Here is a 14,662-nt window from a genome sequence, read left to right as displayed (position 1 = left end):
AAAGAGGTCAGACCAACTGGAGAATGTGCTCATCACACATCACCAAGGCTGTCCCAATCACACCCTCTGCCTCGTTATGCCCCCTATTCCACTTAATTCTTTCCCAGACCATAACCCCTTCTCCATAGTAAATATGGACCATAACTCCATATTTACTATGGAGATACTTCCATAGTAAATATCTCCTACTTACTACATATTTCCCCAGCAGATTAAATGCTCCAGAATGCATGGGGCAGGGCACTGTCTTCCACACTGCCCAGTTTCCAACACCTAACTCACAGCTACCAAATCACTTCAGGATTACGAGGTTGGAAGTAGTGATTATTTCCTCAATACTTGCAGTGGTTCACAGCAATGAAAATCCTAAGATTTCCTTTCCCCTTTCGGGGACCATAAAGACAGCAGCAATACTATCAGAGGCATTTGAACCAGAGCAACTCCATCTACAATAGGAGCTGGGTAAAATGAGGCTGAGACCTACTGAGTTGCATTCTCAGATAGCTAAGACATTCTGAGTCACAGGCTGAGGAAGGAAGTCAGCACAAGATACAGTTCATAAAGACCTTGCTGATAAAATGGGTTGCAGTAAAGCGGCCAGCCAAAACCGAGATGGGGACGAGAGTGGCCTCTGGTCATCCTCACTGCCACTACACTCCCACCAACACCACGACAGTTTACAAATGTCATGGCAACATCTCAAAAAAGGAAGCATAAAAATAATCCATTCCTGGCCGGGCATGGTGGCTCACACCTGTAATCCCAGCACTCTGGGAGGTCAAGGTGAATGGCTCACCTTAGGTCAGGAGTTTCACAGCAGCCTGACCAACATGGTGGAACCCCCATCGCTACTGCAAATAGAAAATAAAATTAGCTGGGTGTGGTGGTGCACACCTGTGATCCCACCTACTTGGGAGGCTGAGGCAGAAGAATCACTTGAGAACCTGCTTGAGAAGTAAACAAGACAGGCATGATCTGGGCTGTCAGAGCCACTGTGCTGAAGCAGGAAGAAAAAGTCAGCCAACAGCGCTCTGTGGAAAATGAAAGGCGGATGAGTCAGTGAGCCTTGAGGCTGAGGTGAGACAGTGCTAAGTGAAGACCTCTCCAACATGGTGATGTTTCAACTGTGATCCTAATAGAAAGGAGACGCACAGAAAGCCCTCAACTAACAGCAGTCCACAAACATCAGCCCTCAGCGCAACAGTGCCAGGAGGCTGTGACCTGAGAAGAAGAAAAGCACACAAATGACCAGAGTGGCTGGAACAGAGCAAGCAATCCACAGACCGCATGTGGGAAAAGCAGAGGAACGGCAGAGGGCAGCTCACCCATGCCCCTGCAGACCCAATCAGGGGCTGTGACGTTTACTCCAAGTACAGTGCAAGGCACTACATATGACAGTCCAGAGAATGACAGGCTCCACCTCCTACTTTCAATGAGCCTGACCTGGCTGCTCTGTGGCATGGCTCTAACAGCACTGGAGGGCAGTGGAGGAGGATGGAATAGAACCTGGGCTTTGTGTTCGGCTAGAGTCAGCAGGCCTTGCTAGGCTGGATACGGAAAGGGAGACAATCATACCTCAGAGTAACTCCTGGGCATCTGGCTTGGGCAGCTGGTAGACTGAGAGGAGCTCATGGAGAGGGAAATGGGGACTTGGTCTGGGACACATGAAGCCTGAGGAGGAGTCAAGCAGATAGGTCAATATAGAGGTCTGGTATGAGGAGCATCTTCAGGGCCAGGAATGAGAGTCTCAAAAGACACAGACAATATAATATTTTTAAGAGGAGGGCAGCGTGGGATTATCTGTAAGTAAGACACAGTAAGAAGAGAGAAAGAGGCTGGGCAAAGTGGCTCATGCCTCTAATGTGAGCACGTGGGGAGGCCAAGGAAGGCAGATCACGAGGTCAGGAGTTCGAGAACACCCTGGCCAACATGGTGAAACCCCATCTCTACTAAAAACATAGAAAAATTAGCCAGGCATAGTGGCAGACATCTGTAATCCCAGCTACTCAGGAGGCTGAGGCAGGAGAATCGCTTGAACCAGGGAGGAAGAGGTTGCAGTGAGCCAAGACTGCACCACTGCACTCCAGCCTGGGTGACAAGAGAAAGATTCTATCAGAAAAGAAAGAAAGAGAAAGAAAGCAAAAAAGAAAGAAAAGGAAAGAAAGAAAAAGAAAGAAAGAAAGAAAGAAAGAAAGAAGGAAGGAAGGAAAGAAAAAGCAAGAGCAAGCTAGCTCAGGATGAATCTGCTGGCTGGCACTCTCTGGTCTAGAGAGGATGAGGGCAGGGGCCTTGAGAGACTGAAAATGAGACAGAGAGAGCCAAGGAAGAGTCCACATAATTAGAACATTTCATAAAAAATGGAGGGCAGAGAACAATAACCTAGAATTCTGTTGAGAAGCAGAATGAAAATGGGGCCGAGAGCAACTCTGGGTGGCAAAAGGTCTTGAGTGAAAAATTAAAACTAAGTATTCTGAAGTGTTGATGAAGTATTTAAGGAACAAGATAGAAAAGACAGGTTGGCTGAGGTTGTACCTTCAAATGCTCAGTGGTGGCTACTGCCAAAGCTCTCTCCCTTAGTACAGAGTGGCACCCAGGCACAGGTAAAGCCCAAAGAAAAGAGGCTTCCCAATGGTGTCAATCCTCCTGCAGAAAACCTTTGACTCTACAGAAACATTGACTCAGTAAGAAGCATATGTGCTTCCATTACCCGACTCTCTCCTCTTACATAGGATTAAAATTTCCATAATCCATGCATATTAAAAACTGTAGGATGGCCAGGCATGGTGGCTCACATCTGTAATCCCAGCAATTGGGGACGCTAAGGCAGCTGAACCACCTGAGGCCAGGAGTTTGAGACCAGCCTGACCAACAAGGCAAAGCCCTGTCTCTACTGAAAATATAAAGATAGCCAACTGTGGTGGTCATGCCTATAATCCCAGCTAGTCGGGAGGCTGAGGCAGGAGAATCACTTCAAACTGGGAGGCAGAGGTTGCAGTGAACTGAGATCCCGCCATTGCACTCCAGCCTGGGTGACCGAATGAGACTCCATCTAAATTTAAAAAAAAGAAAAGTAAGAGAGTCCAGGTGTAGTGGCTCATGCCTGTAATCCCAGCATGTTGAGAAGATGGGGAATCAACTCAGGTCAGGAGTTTCAGGCTACCCTGGCCAGAATGATGAAACCCCATCTCCACTGAAAATACAAATATTAGCCAGGCATGGTGGCAGGTGCCTACAATCCCAGCTATTTGAAAAGCTGAGGCAAGACAAACGCTTGAACCTAGGAGGTGAAGGTTGCAGTGAGCCAAAACAGTGCCACTCTGCAGTCCAGCCTCAGCAACAACACTGCAACTCCATCAACAAAAAGAAAAAAAAGAAAAAAAAACCCAGTAAGCGAAAGCCTGAGCTGAGTCCTACTCATTGTATTTACTTTCCTAAGATAAAACATGAAAAACATTACCACTGGGTGTGGTGGCTCACATCTGTAATGCCAGCACTTTGGGAGGCCAAAACGTGGGAATCACAGAATGAGGTGTTCAAGACAAGCCTGGCCAACATGGTGAAATCCATCTCTACTAAAAAAATATAAAAATTAGCCATACATGGTGGTGTGTGCATGTAATGTCAGCTACTCGGGAGAGTGAGGCATGAGAATTACTTGAATCTGGGAGGCGGATGTGGCAGAGAGCCACTGTACTCCAGCCTGGGTGACAGAGCAAGACTCCATATAAAGAAAACAAAACAAAACAAAAGACATCACTCAGTAATATACTTTGAAGGAGAAAAAAGAGGCTTACCAAATTTTTTGCAGAAAAGCTGATCCACTGTCTTTCTTCATTTGGTGATTCTGGCACACTGTTCTTCCTTTGCTGTCGAAACACAAAAATACACGTTTTCCAAATGAAATGGGTTCACTAATTTGGGTTGTTAAATATTGTTATTATTATTATTTTTTTTAAGATAGGGTTTCACCATGTTGGTCAGGCTGGTCTTGAACTCCCGACCTCAGGTGATCCACCCACCTTGGCCTTCAAAGTGCTTGATTACAGGTGTGAGCCACCATGCCCAGCCTAAATATTATTACTATAAAATAGGCAGTATTTTTTCGTTCCTGTGACTAAAATTATTTCTAAGATTCCAGAATGTACTTATTACTGAAACAGTGATAACACTGAACAGAAAAAGGAAGAACCAGACATTCATTAAAGCTGGAAAAAAGCAGAACTCGGTGTGCTCAAGAACAGCTAGCAGGCCAGGCACAGTGGCTCACGCTGTAATCCCGGCACTTTGGGAGGCCGAAGCAGACAGATCACCTGAGGTCAGGAGTTCAGGAGCAGCCTGGCCAACATGGTGAAACCCCATCTCTACTACAAATACAAAAATTAGGCAGCCATGGTGGCAGGTGCCAGGAATCCCAGCCACTTGAAACATGAAGTAGGAAGATTTGCTTGAACCCAGAAGGTGGGAGGATACAGCAAGCTGAGATCATGCCGCTGCACTCCAGCATGGGGAACCCAGCAAAATTCCATCTCAATAAACAAACAGACAGACAGACAGACAGACAGCTAGCAGGCGACATTTGCTATGGGGAGACTAGGGACATATCTTGCTGGCAATCTAAAATTTAGATTTTACTAAATCTAAACAGTTTAATTCCATTCTGTTTTGTCCCCATACCACGCCAGAGCCAAAACCAGTGAGAAAATCAATTCAATTTCTTTGAAAATGCATCTAACAATTAAGACATGATATGTATGGCTCCACACTCTAAAAGGAAACCTTCTTATGTTCTGGGTATCGTGAGGATTTGACGAATGCTTCCTCAGTTGACTGGCATAGACTCGGAACAATAAACTGTTTGATGTACTGTGCCAAATAAATCTTGCATCTGAGAAGTAGGACAAAGATTGTTGTTTTACTTCTGTCTACCCATTTATCCACTATCTACACATATTTATAATGGGTTAATACAAAGAAAATGAGTTGACTGTTTTAGAGAGTATTGGAATTTTGACAACATGAATTCTCTTATCCTGGAAAATAATTAATAGTTAGAGACGTATTATTTCAGGTGGAAGCTACCATTAAAGAAATCAATGTTAATCATTAAATAATTATTGCACATAATCCTCTCATCTGACTTAAGACTGAAGACATACCTCCTGAAACTGGTGTATCAAGCTGTAAATCTTCAGTTATTGAATTCATAAGTTCATGTCTGAAAGGTGCGAATATTTAATATTCACTAGGCAATATTTAGCAAAGGAATATCCATTAGTACCTATTTAATCCCCAGGGGTGGTTTTAAAATGAAAAGACAGGCTGGGCACAGTAACTCCTGCCTATAATCCCAACACTTTGGAAAGCTGAGGCAGACAGATCACAAGGTCAAAAGTTTGAGACCAACCAGGCCAACATGGTAAAACCCCATCTCTACTAAAAACACACAGCTTAGCTGGGCATGGTGGCAGGCACATGGAATCACAGCTACTCGGGAGGCTGAGCTGGAGAACTGCTTGCACCCAAGACGGGGAGGTTGCAGTGAGCTGAGATCACATCACAGCACTACAGCCTGGGTGACAGAGCAAGACTCCCTTTCATAAAAAGAATTAAGAAAAGACAATCTGAATGCCTGAGCACAACTAAATCTTCAGTTGAGGTTTCTACAGAGTAACAAAAAAAAAATTGCAAATTGCCTCAGAAGTTACTTCAAGGAGGATGTGTCCTCACAATTAAAGTGGTAACTTGGGAGGGGACTCAAGATGGCGCTGTGAGAACAACCCAGGATTGGAGCCCGCGTTGAATTCGCAAACGGTGAGTCAGTGCTGCATTTCCAGACTGATCTTTGTTGTCCACAGAACGGGGAAACTCCCAAGTATAAAAAGACATGGGACGCCAGGCAGTAGGTCTGCCTGGCAAAGCCGGCAGCCGGGGCCGCGGCGGCCGGCCCTACCCAGCAATCCCCACAGGGTGCGCTTGTCCGGGTGCCTTGTTGAACCGGCAACCTGAGACTTGAGAGGGCAGGACTTGAGACTGAACGAGACTTGCACAGTAGCCCAGCCCAGGGGATTGCAGGGACAGATCGCTTGGGATACCCAGTGGGACGAACAAAACCGCGATTTCAAACTATCCCGGGCAGACGGTCCGAGACGCTCTGTGGGGGAGGGGCGTCCACCACTACGGAGTCAACCTACCCCAACTGATATACACGCCCACTGCTGAGGCAGACAGCCGTTGCCGAGGCAACCCGCCCCAACTGAGATACACGCCCACTGCTGATGCAGCCAGCCGTTGCCGAGGCAACCCGTCCCTACTGAGATACACGCCCACTGCTGGCGCAGCCTGCCATTGCTGAGGCAACACGCTACAACGAAGAGACTCCGCCGCAGGGCGTGGCGGAGACCACAGCAGAGCCGGCAGGAACAGCGCGAATCACACAACAGCAGGGCGGAGCCTCGGCAGCCAAACAGTGGCTAGTCTGCCTTTGAGCTGGGCAGGACACCTGATCGGACATCCAAAAATAAAGCCCAAACCCCTCAACACAGAGCATTTGAGAAAAAAAAAAAAAGTGTTGTTTAATGAGCTGTGTTGCAGCAGAATCAAACATAGCAGCCTAACAGCCCTGAATGAACAACAGAGTGCACAGCTCAGCAATTAAACCCCTATAAAGTACAAACTGTCTCCTCAAGCAGCTCCCTGACCCCTCTATATCCAAAAGACTGTCACTAGGCAGGCATCATCCTGGGACAAAGAGAGCAGAAAAAGAAACTGGTAGCATCCCTCGCTGTGCCACGGCTACTAGAGGTGCACCCCAGACAAGCAGGGTCTGGAGCGGACCTCAACAGTCATACAGCGAAGGGGCTAGACAGGTAGAAGGAAAACCAAGTAACAGAAATACTTCATCATCAACATTCTGGGTGTCCACTCAGAGACCCAAACGAAAAGTCAGCAACTACGCAGACGACCAGCGGACAAATCCACAAAGATGGGAAGAAACCAGCGCAAAAAGGAGGAAAACACCCGAAACCAGAACACATCGCCTCCTGGAAAGGACCAAAACTCCTCACCAGCAAGGGAACAAAGCAGGACGGAGAATGACTGTGACGAAATGACGGAATTAGACTTCAGAAGATGGATAATGAGAAACTTTTGTGAGCTAAAAGATCATGTATTAAATCAATGCAAAGAAACTAAGAACCTTGAAAAAAGATTTGAAAAAAGATTCGAGGAAATGATAACAAGAATGGATAACTTAGAGAGGAATATGAATGAAATAAAGGAGCTGAAAAACACAATACGAGAACTTCGCGAAGCAAACGGAAGTTTCAATAGCCGAATTGACCAAGCAGAAGAAAGAATATCTGAAGTCGAAGACCAACTCAATGAAATAAAACGAGAAACCAAGATCAGAGAAAAAAGCGCAAAAAGGAATGAACAAAGTCTCCAAGAAATGTGGGACTATGTGAAAAGACCTAACCTACGTTTGATAGGTGTACCAGAAGGGGACGAAGAGAATGAATCCCAGCTGGAAAATACTCTTCAGGACATCATCCAGGAAAATTTCCCCCACCTAGCAAGACAAGCCAACACTCAATTGCAAGAAATACAGAGAACACCACAAAGATATTCCGCAAGAACAGCAACCCCAAGGCACATAATCGTCAGATTCAACAGGGTTGAAATAAAGGAGAGAATACTAAGGGCAGCCAGAGAGAAAGGTCGGGTCACCCACAAAGGGAAGCCCATCAGACTCACAGCAGATCTCTCGGCAGAAACACTACAAGCCAGAAGAGAGTGGGGGCCAATATTCAACATTCTTAAAGAAAAGAACTTTCAACCCAGAATTTCATATCCAGCCAAACTGAGCTTCAGAAGTGAAGGAAGAATAAAATCCTTTGCGAACAAGCAAGTACTCAGAGATTTTGTCACCACCAGGCCTGCTTTACAAGAGCTCCTAAAAGAGGCACTACACATAGAAAGGATCAATCAGTACCAGCCATTCCAAAATCACACTGAATGCTAAAGAGCTTCAACATAATGAAGAATCTACAACAACTAACAGGCAAAACAGCCACTTAGCATCAAAATGGCAGTATCAAATTCACACCTAACAATATTAACCCTAAATGTAAATGGACTAAATGCACCAATCAAAAGACACAGACTGGCAAATTGGATAAAAATCCAAAACCCATCGGTGTGCTGTATCCAGGAAACCCATCTCACATGCAAGGATACACAAAGGCTCAAAATAAAGGGATGGAGGAAGATTTACCAAGCTAATGGAAAGCAAAAAAAAGCAGGAGTTGCAATTCTCATCTCTGATAAAATAGACTTTAAAGCAACAAAGATCAAAAGAGACAAAGAAGGCCATTACATAATGGTAAAAGGATCGATACAACAAGAAGAGCTAACGATCCTAAACATATATGGACCCAACACAGGAGCACCCAGATACATAAGGCAAGTTCTTAATGACTTATAGAAGGACTTAGACTCCCACACAATAATAGTGGGAGACTTTAACACTCCACTGTCAATACTAGACAGATCAACCAGACAGAAAATCAACAAGGATACCCAGGGCTTGAACTCAGACCTGGAGCAAGCAAACCTGGTGGACATTTACAGAACTCTCCACCCCAAATCCACAGAATACACATTCTTCTCAGCACCACATCACACCTACTCTAAAATTGACCACATAATTGGAAGTAAAGCACTGCTCAACAAATGCAAAACAACTGAAATCATAACAAACAGCCTCTCAGACCATAGTGCAATCAAGTTAGAACTCAGAATTCAGAAACTGACCCAGAACCGCACAGCTTCATGGAAACTGAACAACTGGCTCTTGAATGTTGACTGGGTAAACAACGAAATGAAGGCAGAAATAAAGAAGTTCTTCGAAACCAATAAGAATGAAGACACAACGTGCCAGAACCTCTGGGACACATTTAAAGCAGTCTCTAGAGGAAAGTATATAGCAATAAGTGCCCATATGAGGAGAATGGAGAGATCCAAAATTGACACCCTATCGTCAAAATTGAAAGAGCTAGAGGAGCAAGATAAAAAAAACTCAAAACCCAGCAGAAGACAAGAAATTACTAAGATCACAGCTGAGCTGAAGGAGATTGAGACACGAAAAACCCTTCAAAAAATCAATAAATCCAAGAGCTGGTTTTTTGAAAAGATCAACAAAATAGACAGACCACTAGCCAGATGGATTAAAAAGAAAAGAGAGAACAACCACATAGATGCAATAAAAAATGATAAAGGGGAAATCACCACAGATTCCACAGAAATTCAAACCATCATCAGAGAATATTACAAACAACTCTATGCACATAAACTAGTAAACCTGGAAGAAATGGATAAATTCCTGGACTCCTGTGTCCTCCCAAGCCTAAACCAGGAGGAAGCTGAAACTATGAATAGACCAATAACAAGGTCTGAAGTTGAGGCAGCAATTAAGAGCCTACCTCACCAAAAAAGCCCAGGTCCAGATGGGTTCACAGCCGAATTCTACCAGACACACAAGGAGGAGCTGGTACCATTCCTTCTAAAACTATTTCAAACAATCCAAAAAGAGGGAATCCTTCCCAAATCATTTTATGAGACCAACATCATCCTGATACCAAAACCCGGCAGAGACCCAACGAGAAAAGAAAACTTCAGGCCAATATCCATGATGAACATAGATGCAAAAATCTTCAATAAAATATTGGCAAGCCGATTGCAACAGCAAATCAAAAAACTTATTCATCATGATCAAGTAGGATTCATCCCAGGGATGCAAGGCTGGTTCAACATACGCAAGTCTATCAACGTAATTCACCACATAAACAGAACCAAAAACAAAAACCACATGATTATCTCAATTGACGCAGAGAAGGCATTTGACAAAATTCAACAGCCCTTTATGCTAAAAACCCTCAATAAACTCGGTATCGATGGAACGTATCTCAAAGTAATAAAAGCTATTTATGACAAACCAACAGCCAATATCATACTGAATGGGCAAAAACTGGAAGCATTCCCTTTGAAATCTGGTACTAGACAAGGATGCCCTCTCTCACCACTCCTATTCAATATAGTACTGGAAGTTCTAGCCAGAGCAATCAGGCAAGAAAAAGAAATAAAGGGTTTTCAAATAGGAAAGGTGGAAGCCAAATTGTCTCTATTTGCAGACGACATGATAGTATACCTAGAAGACCCCATCGCCTCAGCCCAAAAACTCCTGAAACTGATAAACAACTTCAGCAAAGTCTCAGGATATAAAATAAATGTGCAAAAATCACAAGCATTCGTCTACACCAATAACAGACTTAAAGAAAGCCAAATCAAGAGCGAACTGCCATTCGCAATTGCTACAAAAAGAATAAAATACCTTGGAATACAACTCACAAGGAACGTAAGGGACCTCTTCAAGGAGAACTACAAACCACTGCTCAACGAAATCAGAGAGGACACAAACAGATGGAGAAACATTCCATGTTCACGGTTAGGAAGAATTAATATCGTGAAAATGGCTATACTGCCCAAAGTAATTTACAGAATCAACGCTATCCCCATCAAGCCACCATTGACTTTCATCACAGAACTGGAAAAAACCACCATGAACTTCATATGGAACCAAAAGAGAGCCCGCATAGCCAAGTCAATTCTAAGCAAAAAGAACACAGCGGGGGGCATCACACTACCGGATTTCAAACTATACTACAAGGCTACAGTAATCAAAACAGCATGGTACTGGTACCAAAACAGAGATATAGACCAATGGAACAAAACAGAGGCACCGGAGGCAACACAACGTACATACAACTATACAATCTTTGATAAACCTGACAAAAACAAGCAATGGGGCAAGGATTCCATGTTTAACAAATGATGTTGGGAAAACTGGCTAGCCATGTGCAGAAAGCAGAAACTGGACCCCTTCCTGACACCTTACACTAAAATTAACTCCAGATGGATTAAAGACTTAAACATAAGACCTGGCACCATAAAAACCCTAGAAGGAAATCTAGGCAAAACTATCCAGGACATAGGAGTAGGCAAGGACTTCATGAACAAAACACCAAAAGCATTGGCAACAAAAGCCAAAATAGACAAATGGGACCTAATGAAACTCCACAGCTTCTGCACAGCAACAGAAACAGTCACTAGAGTGGATCGGCAACCAACAGAATGGGAAAAAATTTTCGCAGTCTACCCATCAGGCAAAGGGCTGATATCCAGAATTTACAAACAACTCAAGCAGATTTACAGGAAAAAAACAAACAAGCCCATTCAAAAGTGGGCAAAGGATATGAACAGACACTTCACGAAAGAAGACATATATGAGGCCAACAATCATATGAAAAAATGCTCATCGTCACTGGTCATCAGAGAGATGCAAATCAAAACCACATTGAGATACCATCTCACACCAGTTAGAATGGCGATCATTAAAAAATCTGGAGACAACAGATGCTGGAGAGGATGTGGAGAAAAAGGAACACTTTTACACTGTTGGTGGGAGTGTAAATTAGTTCAACCATTGTGGAAGACGGTGTGGCGATTCCTCAAGGCCTTAGAAATAGAAATTCCATTTGACCCAGCAATCCCATTACTGGGTATATATCCAAAAGACTATAAATCGTTCTACTATAAGGACACATGTACACGAATGTTCATTGCAGCACTGTTTACAATAGCAAAGACCTGGAATCAACCCAAATGCCCATTGATAATAGACTGGATTGGAAAAATGTGGCACATATACACCATGGAATATTATGCAGCAATCAGAAATGATGAGTTCGTGTCGTTTGTAGGGACATGGATGAATCTGGAAAACATCATCCTCAGCAAACTGACACAAGAACAGAAAATGAAACACCGCATATTCTCACTCATAGGTGGGTGATGAAAAATGAGAACACATGGACACAGAAAGGGGAGTACTAAACACTGGGGTCTATTGGGGGGAAAAGGGGAGGGCCAGTGGGAGGGGGAGGTGGGGAGGGATAGCCTGGGGAGAAATGCCAAATGCGGGTGAAGGGGAGAAGGAAAGCAAAGCACACTGCCATGTGTGTACCTACGCAACTGTCTTGCATGCTCTGCTCATGTACCCCAAAACCTATAATCCAATAAAAAAGTTAAAAACAATTAAAAAATAAAAAAAAATAAAGTGGTAACTTGGCAACACGCAGCTCTTTGAAGTATACTACAAAAATCTCAAGTGGGATACTTTAATACTGCATTGCATTCAAGACGATTTTCCTCTACATATCTACAAAAAGAATCATATAGTCCCATATATGCTTTAAAAATCTCAGGCCTAAAAGCAAGACATGGGTACTATTTTCTTCAGCAAAAGTAGCACAACATTGTAAAAGAAAATGTAAGTTGCAGCCAGCCACGTGTGGGTGGTGTTCGTGTTTCAAAAGCTAACACTGGCATGACTGACGCAAGGCTGGACCCAGATAAATTAAAAAGGGGAAGATAAAAAATACAGAAAATAGGCTGGGCACAGAGGCTCATGCCTGTAACCCCAGCACTTTGTAAGGCCAAGGAAGGCCTATCACAAGGTCAGGATTTTGAGGCCAGCCTGGCCCATATGGAGACTGAGGCAGGAGAACTGCTCGAACCCAGGAGGCAGAGGTTGAAGTGAGCCGAGATCATGCCACTACACTCCAGCCAAGGCAACAAGAGTGAAAACTCTGTCTCACAAAGGAAAAAACATTCCTTTGGGAAGTCCTTCGACATAAAGATCTTCAACGTGAGACTGGCGAAAAGGGTATAGGATCATCAACAGACCATTGGCTTTGACTGTTTGAGCTATAAGGACAAAAAGAAAGGGAGATCATTTCAACACAATCTGTATTGCTCTTTTTTTATTTTTCAGATGGAGTCTTGCTCTGTCACCAGGCTGAAGGGAAGTGGCACAATCTCAGCTCACTGCAACCTCCGTGTCCCAGGTTCAAGTGATTCTCCTGCCTAAGCCTCCTGAGTAGCTGGGACTACATGTGCCCGCCACCATGCTCAGCTAATTTTTATACTTTTAGTAGAGACGAAATTTCATCACGTTTGCCAGGATGGCCTCGATCTCCCGACCTCGTGATCCACCCGCCTTGGCCTCCCAAAGTGCTGGGATTACAGGCATGAGCCACTGAGCCAGGCATTGCTCTTTAACTTTTATAATTTGATGTTTACTTCTGTTATTGTAATTCAGTCCAAAGAAAAATAGTGTGAGGAAAATAAAAATGACACCAAGAATGCTAATATTCTGTTCATCAAAGGTGGAGGAAATATCCCACTACAGTCAGGCAGGGTGACTTACCTCTGTAATCCTAGCACTTGGGAGGCCAAGGCAGGTGAATCACCTGAGGTCAGGAATTGGAGACCAGGCTGGCCAACATGGCAAAACCACATCTCTTGAAAAACACAAAAATTAGCCAGTTTTGGTGGTGAGTGCTTGTAATCTTAGCTACTTGGGAAGCTGAGATAGGAGAATCACCTAAATCCAGGAGGCAGAGGTTGCAGTGAGCTAAGATCACCCCATTGCACTCTAGCATGGGTGTCAAGAGCAAAACTCCAGTTCAAAAAGAAAAGAAAAGATAGGTAGATCCCACTACTTTAAGGCAATGTAGATACAGTCAGACTTTCTACAGAAATCTGAACCACATTATAAAGTGAGAAAAACATACCAGCTAGTATTATTTAATACATATAGTATGGAATGGGAGAGGTAGTATTTTCAAAACATAAACATTAGTGTAACCTTATTGGACTTATAAAAATAATTTTTTTAAATAACAGAAACAGAAGATTCCAGGAACTGCAACTTTTAAGCTGGCATTTATTTACTCAAGATTCAACTAATAGAACAGCTTTAAAAAGTCAAGAGCTGGGCTGGGCATGGTGGCTCACACCTGTAATCCCCACATCTTGGGAAGCTGAGGCAGGCAAATCACCTGAGGTACACTGTTCCAGACTAGCCTGACTAACATGAAAAAAACCCCATCTCTAATGAAACATAAAATTAACTGTGGCATATGCCTGTAATCCCAGCTAGTCTGGAGGCTGAGACAGAAGAATAGCTTGAACCCAGGGAGCAGAGGTTGCAGTGAGTCGAGACTGAGCTATTGCCCTACAGCCAGGGCAACAAGAGCAAAACTCCATCTCAAAAAAAAGTCAAGAGTTAGCCAGGTGGGAGTGGCTCACACCTGTAACCCCGGCACTGTGGGAGGCCAAGGTGGGTGGATCACCTGAGGTCAGGAGTTTGAGACTAGCCTGGCCAACATGGTGAAACCCCATCTCTACTAGAAATACAAAAATTAGCTGGGCATGGTGGCACTCACCTGTAGTCCTAGCTACTAGAAAGGCTGAGGCAAGAGGATAAATTCAACTTGAGAAGTGGAGGTTTCGGTCAGCCCAGATCACACCGCTGCACTCCAGCCTGAGTGAAAGAGCAAGACTCTGTTTCAAAGAAAAAAAAAAGTCAGGAGCATGAGGAATATTAAAATCAAACATAAACAATAGTCTCCCATCAAAACAACTCCGTTTATTTGCTATCAGTATGTGTTAAGGTCTATCTGCTAAACACTGATATTTGTACTAGCGTTTCAAGTGCACATTAGTGCTTAGATTTAATATCCTTTGCTGTACACTAAACTTG

At 43.8% G+C, this 14,662-nt stretch overlaps 1 protein-coding gene across 50 annotated transcripts in view; it reads right to left on the bottom strand.

Annotated features, from left to right (window-relative positions):
* The window catches only part of LOC144576462 (uncharacterized), a 61,804-nt gene that overhangs the window by 40,710 nt on the left and 6,432 nt on the right, over positions 1 to 14,662 (bottom strand). For 34 of the 50 annotated variants that reach the window (XR_013526030.1, XR_013526007.1, XR_013526013.1 and 31 more), the window contains 4 exons: positions 14,346 to 14,463; positions 5,157 to 5,215; positions 3,795 to 3,866; positions 1,576 to 1,671 (listed from right to left, as the gene is read on the bottom strand). Coding sequence is in view for 12 of the 50 variants with exons in the window: in XM_078348349.1 (XP_078204475.1) it covers positions 14,389 to 14,463 (75 nt within the window). In the remaining 38 variants the exon portion in view is untranslated. Of the gene's footprint in view, positions 1 to 1,575; positions 1,672 to 3,794; positions 3,867 to 5,156; positions 5,216 to 13,324; positions 13,419 to 14,345; positions 14,464 to 14,662 lie in introns of all 50 variants that reach the window. The other 16 variants (XR_013526023.1, XR_013526010.1, XR_013526026.1 and 13 more) reach the window with 9 other exon arrangements.

Source organism: Callithrix jacchus, chromosome 14 (genome assembly GCF_049354715.1).
Source record: "Callithrix jacchus isolate 240 chromosome 14, calJac240_pri, whole genome shotgun sequence".
Lineage (NCBI taxonomy): Eukaryota > Metazoa > Chordata > Mammalia > Primates > Cebidae > Callithrix > Callithrix jacchus.
The sequence above is the reverse complement of the archived record's forward strand: the minus strand, read 5'-3'. Positions and strand labels throughout refer to the sequence as shown.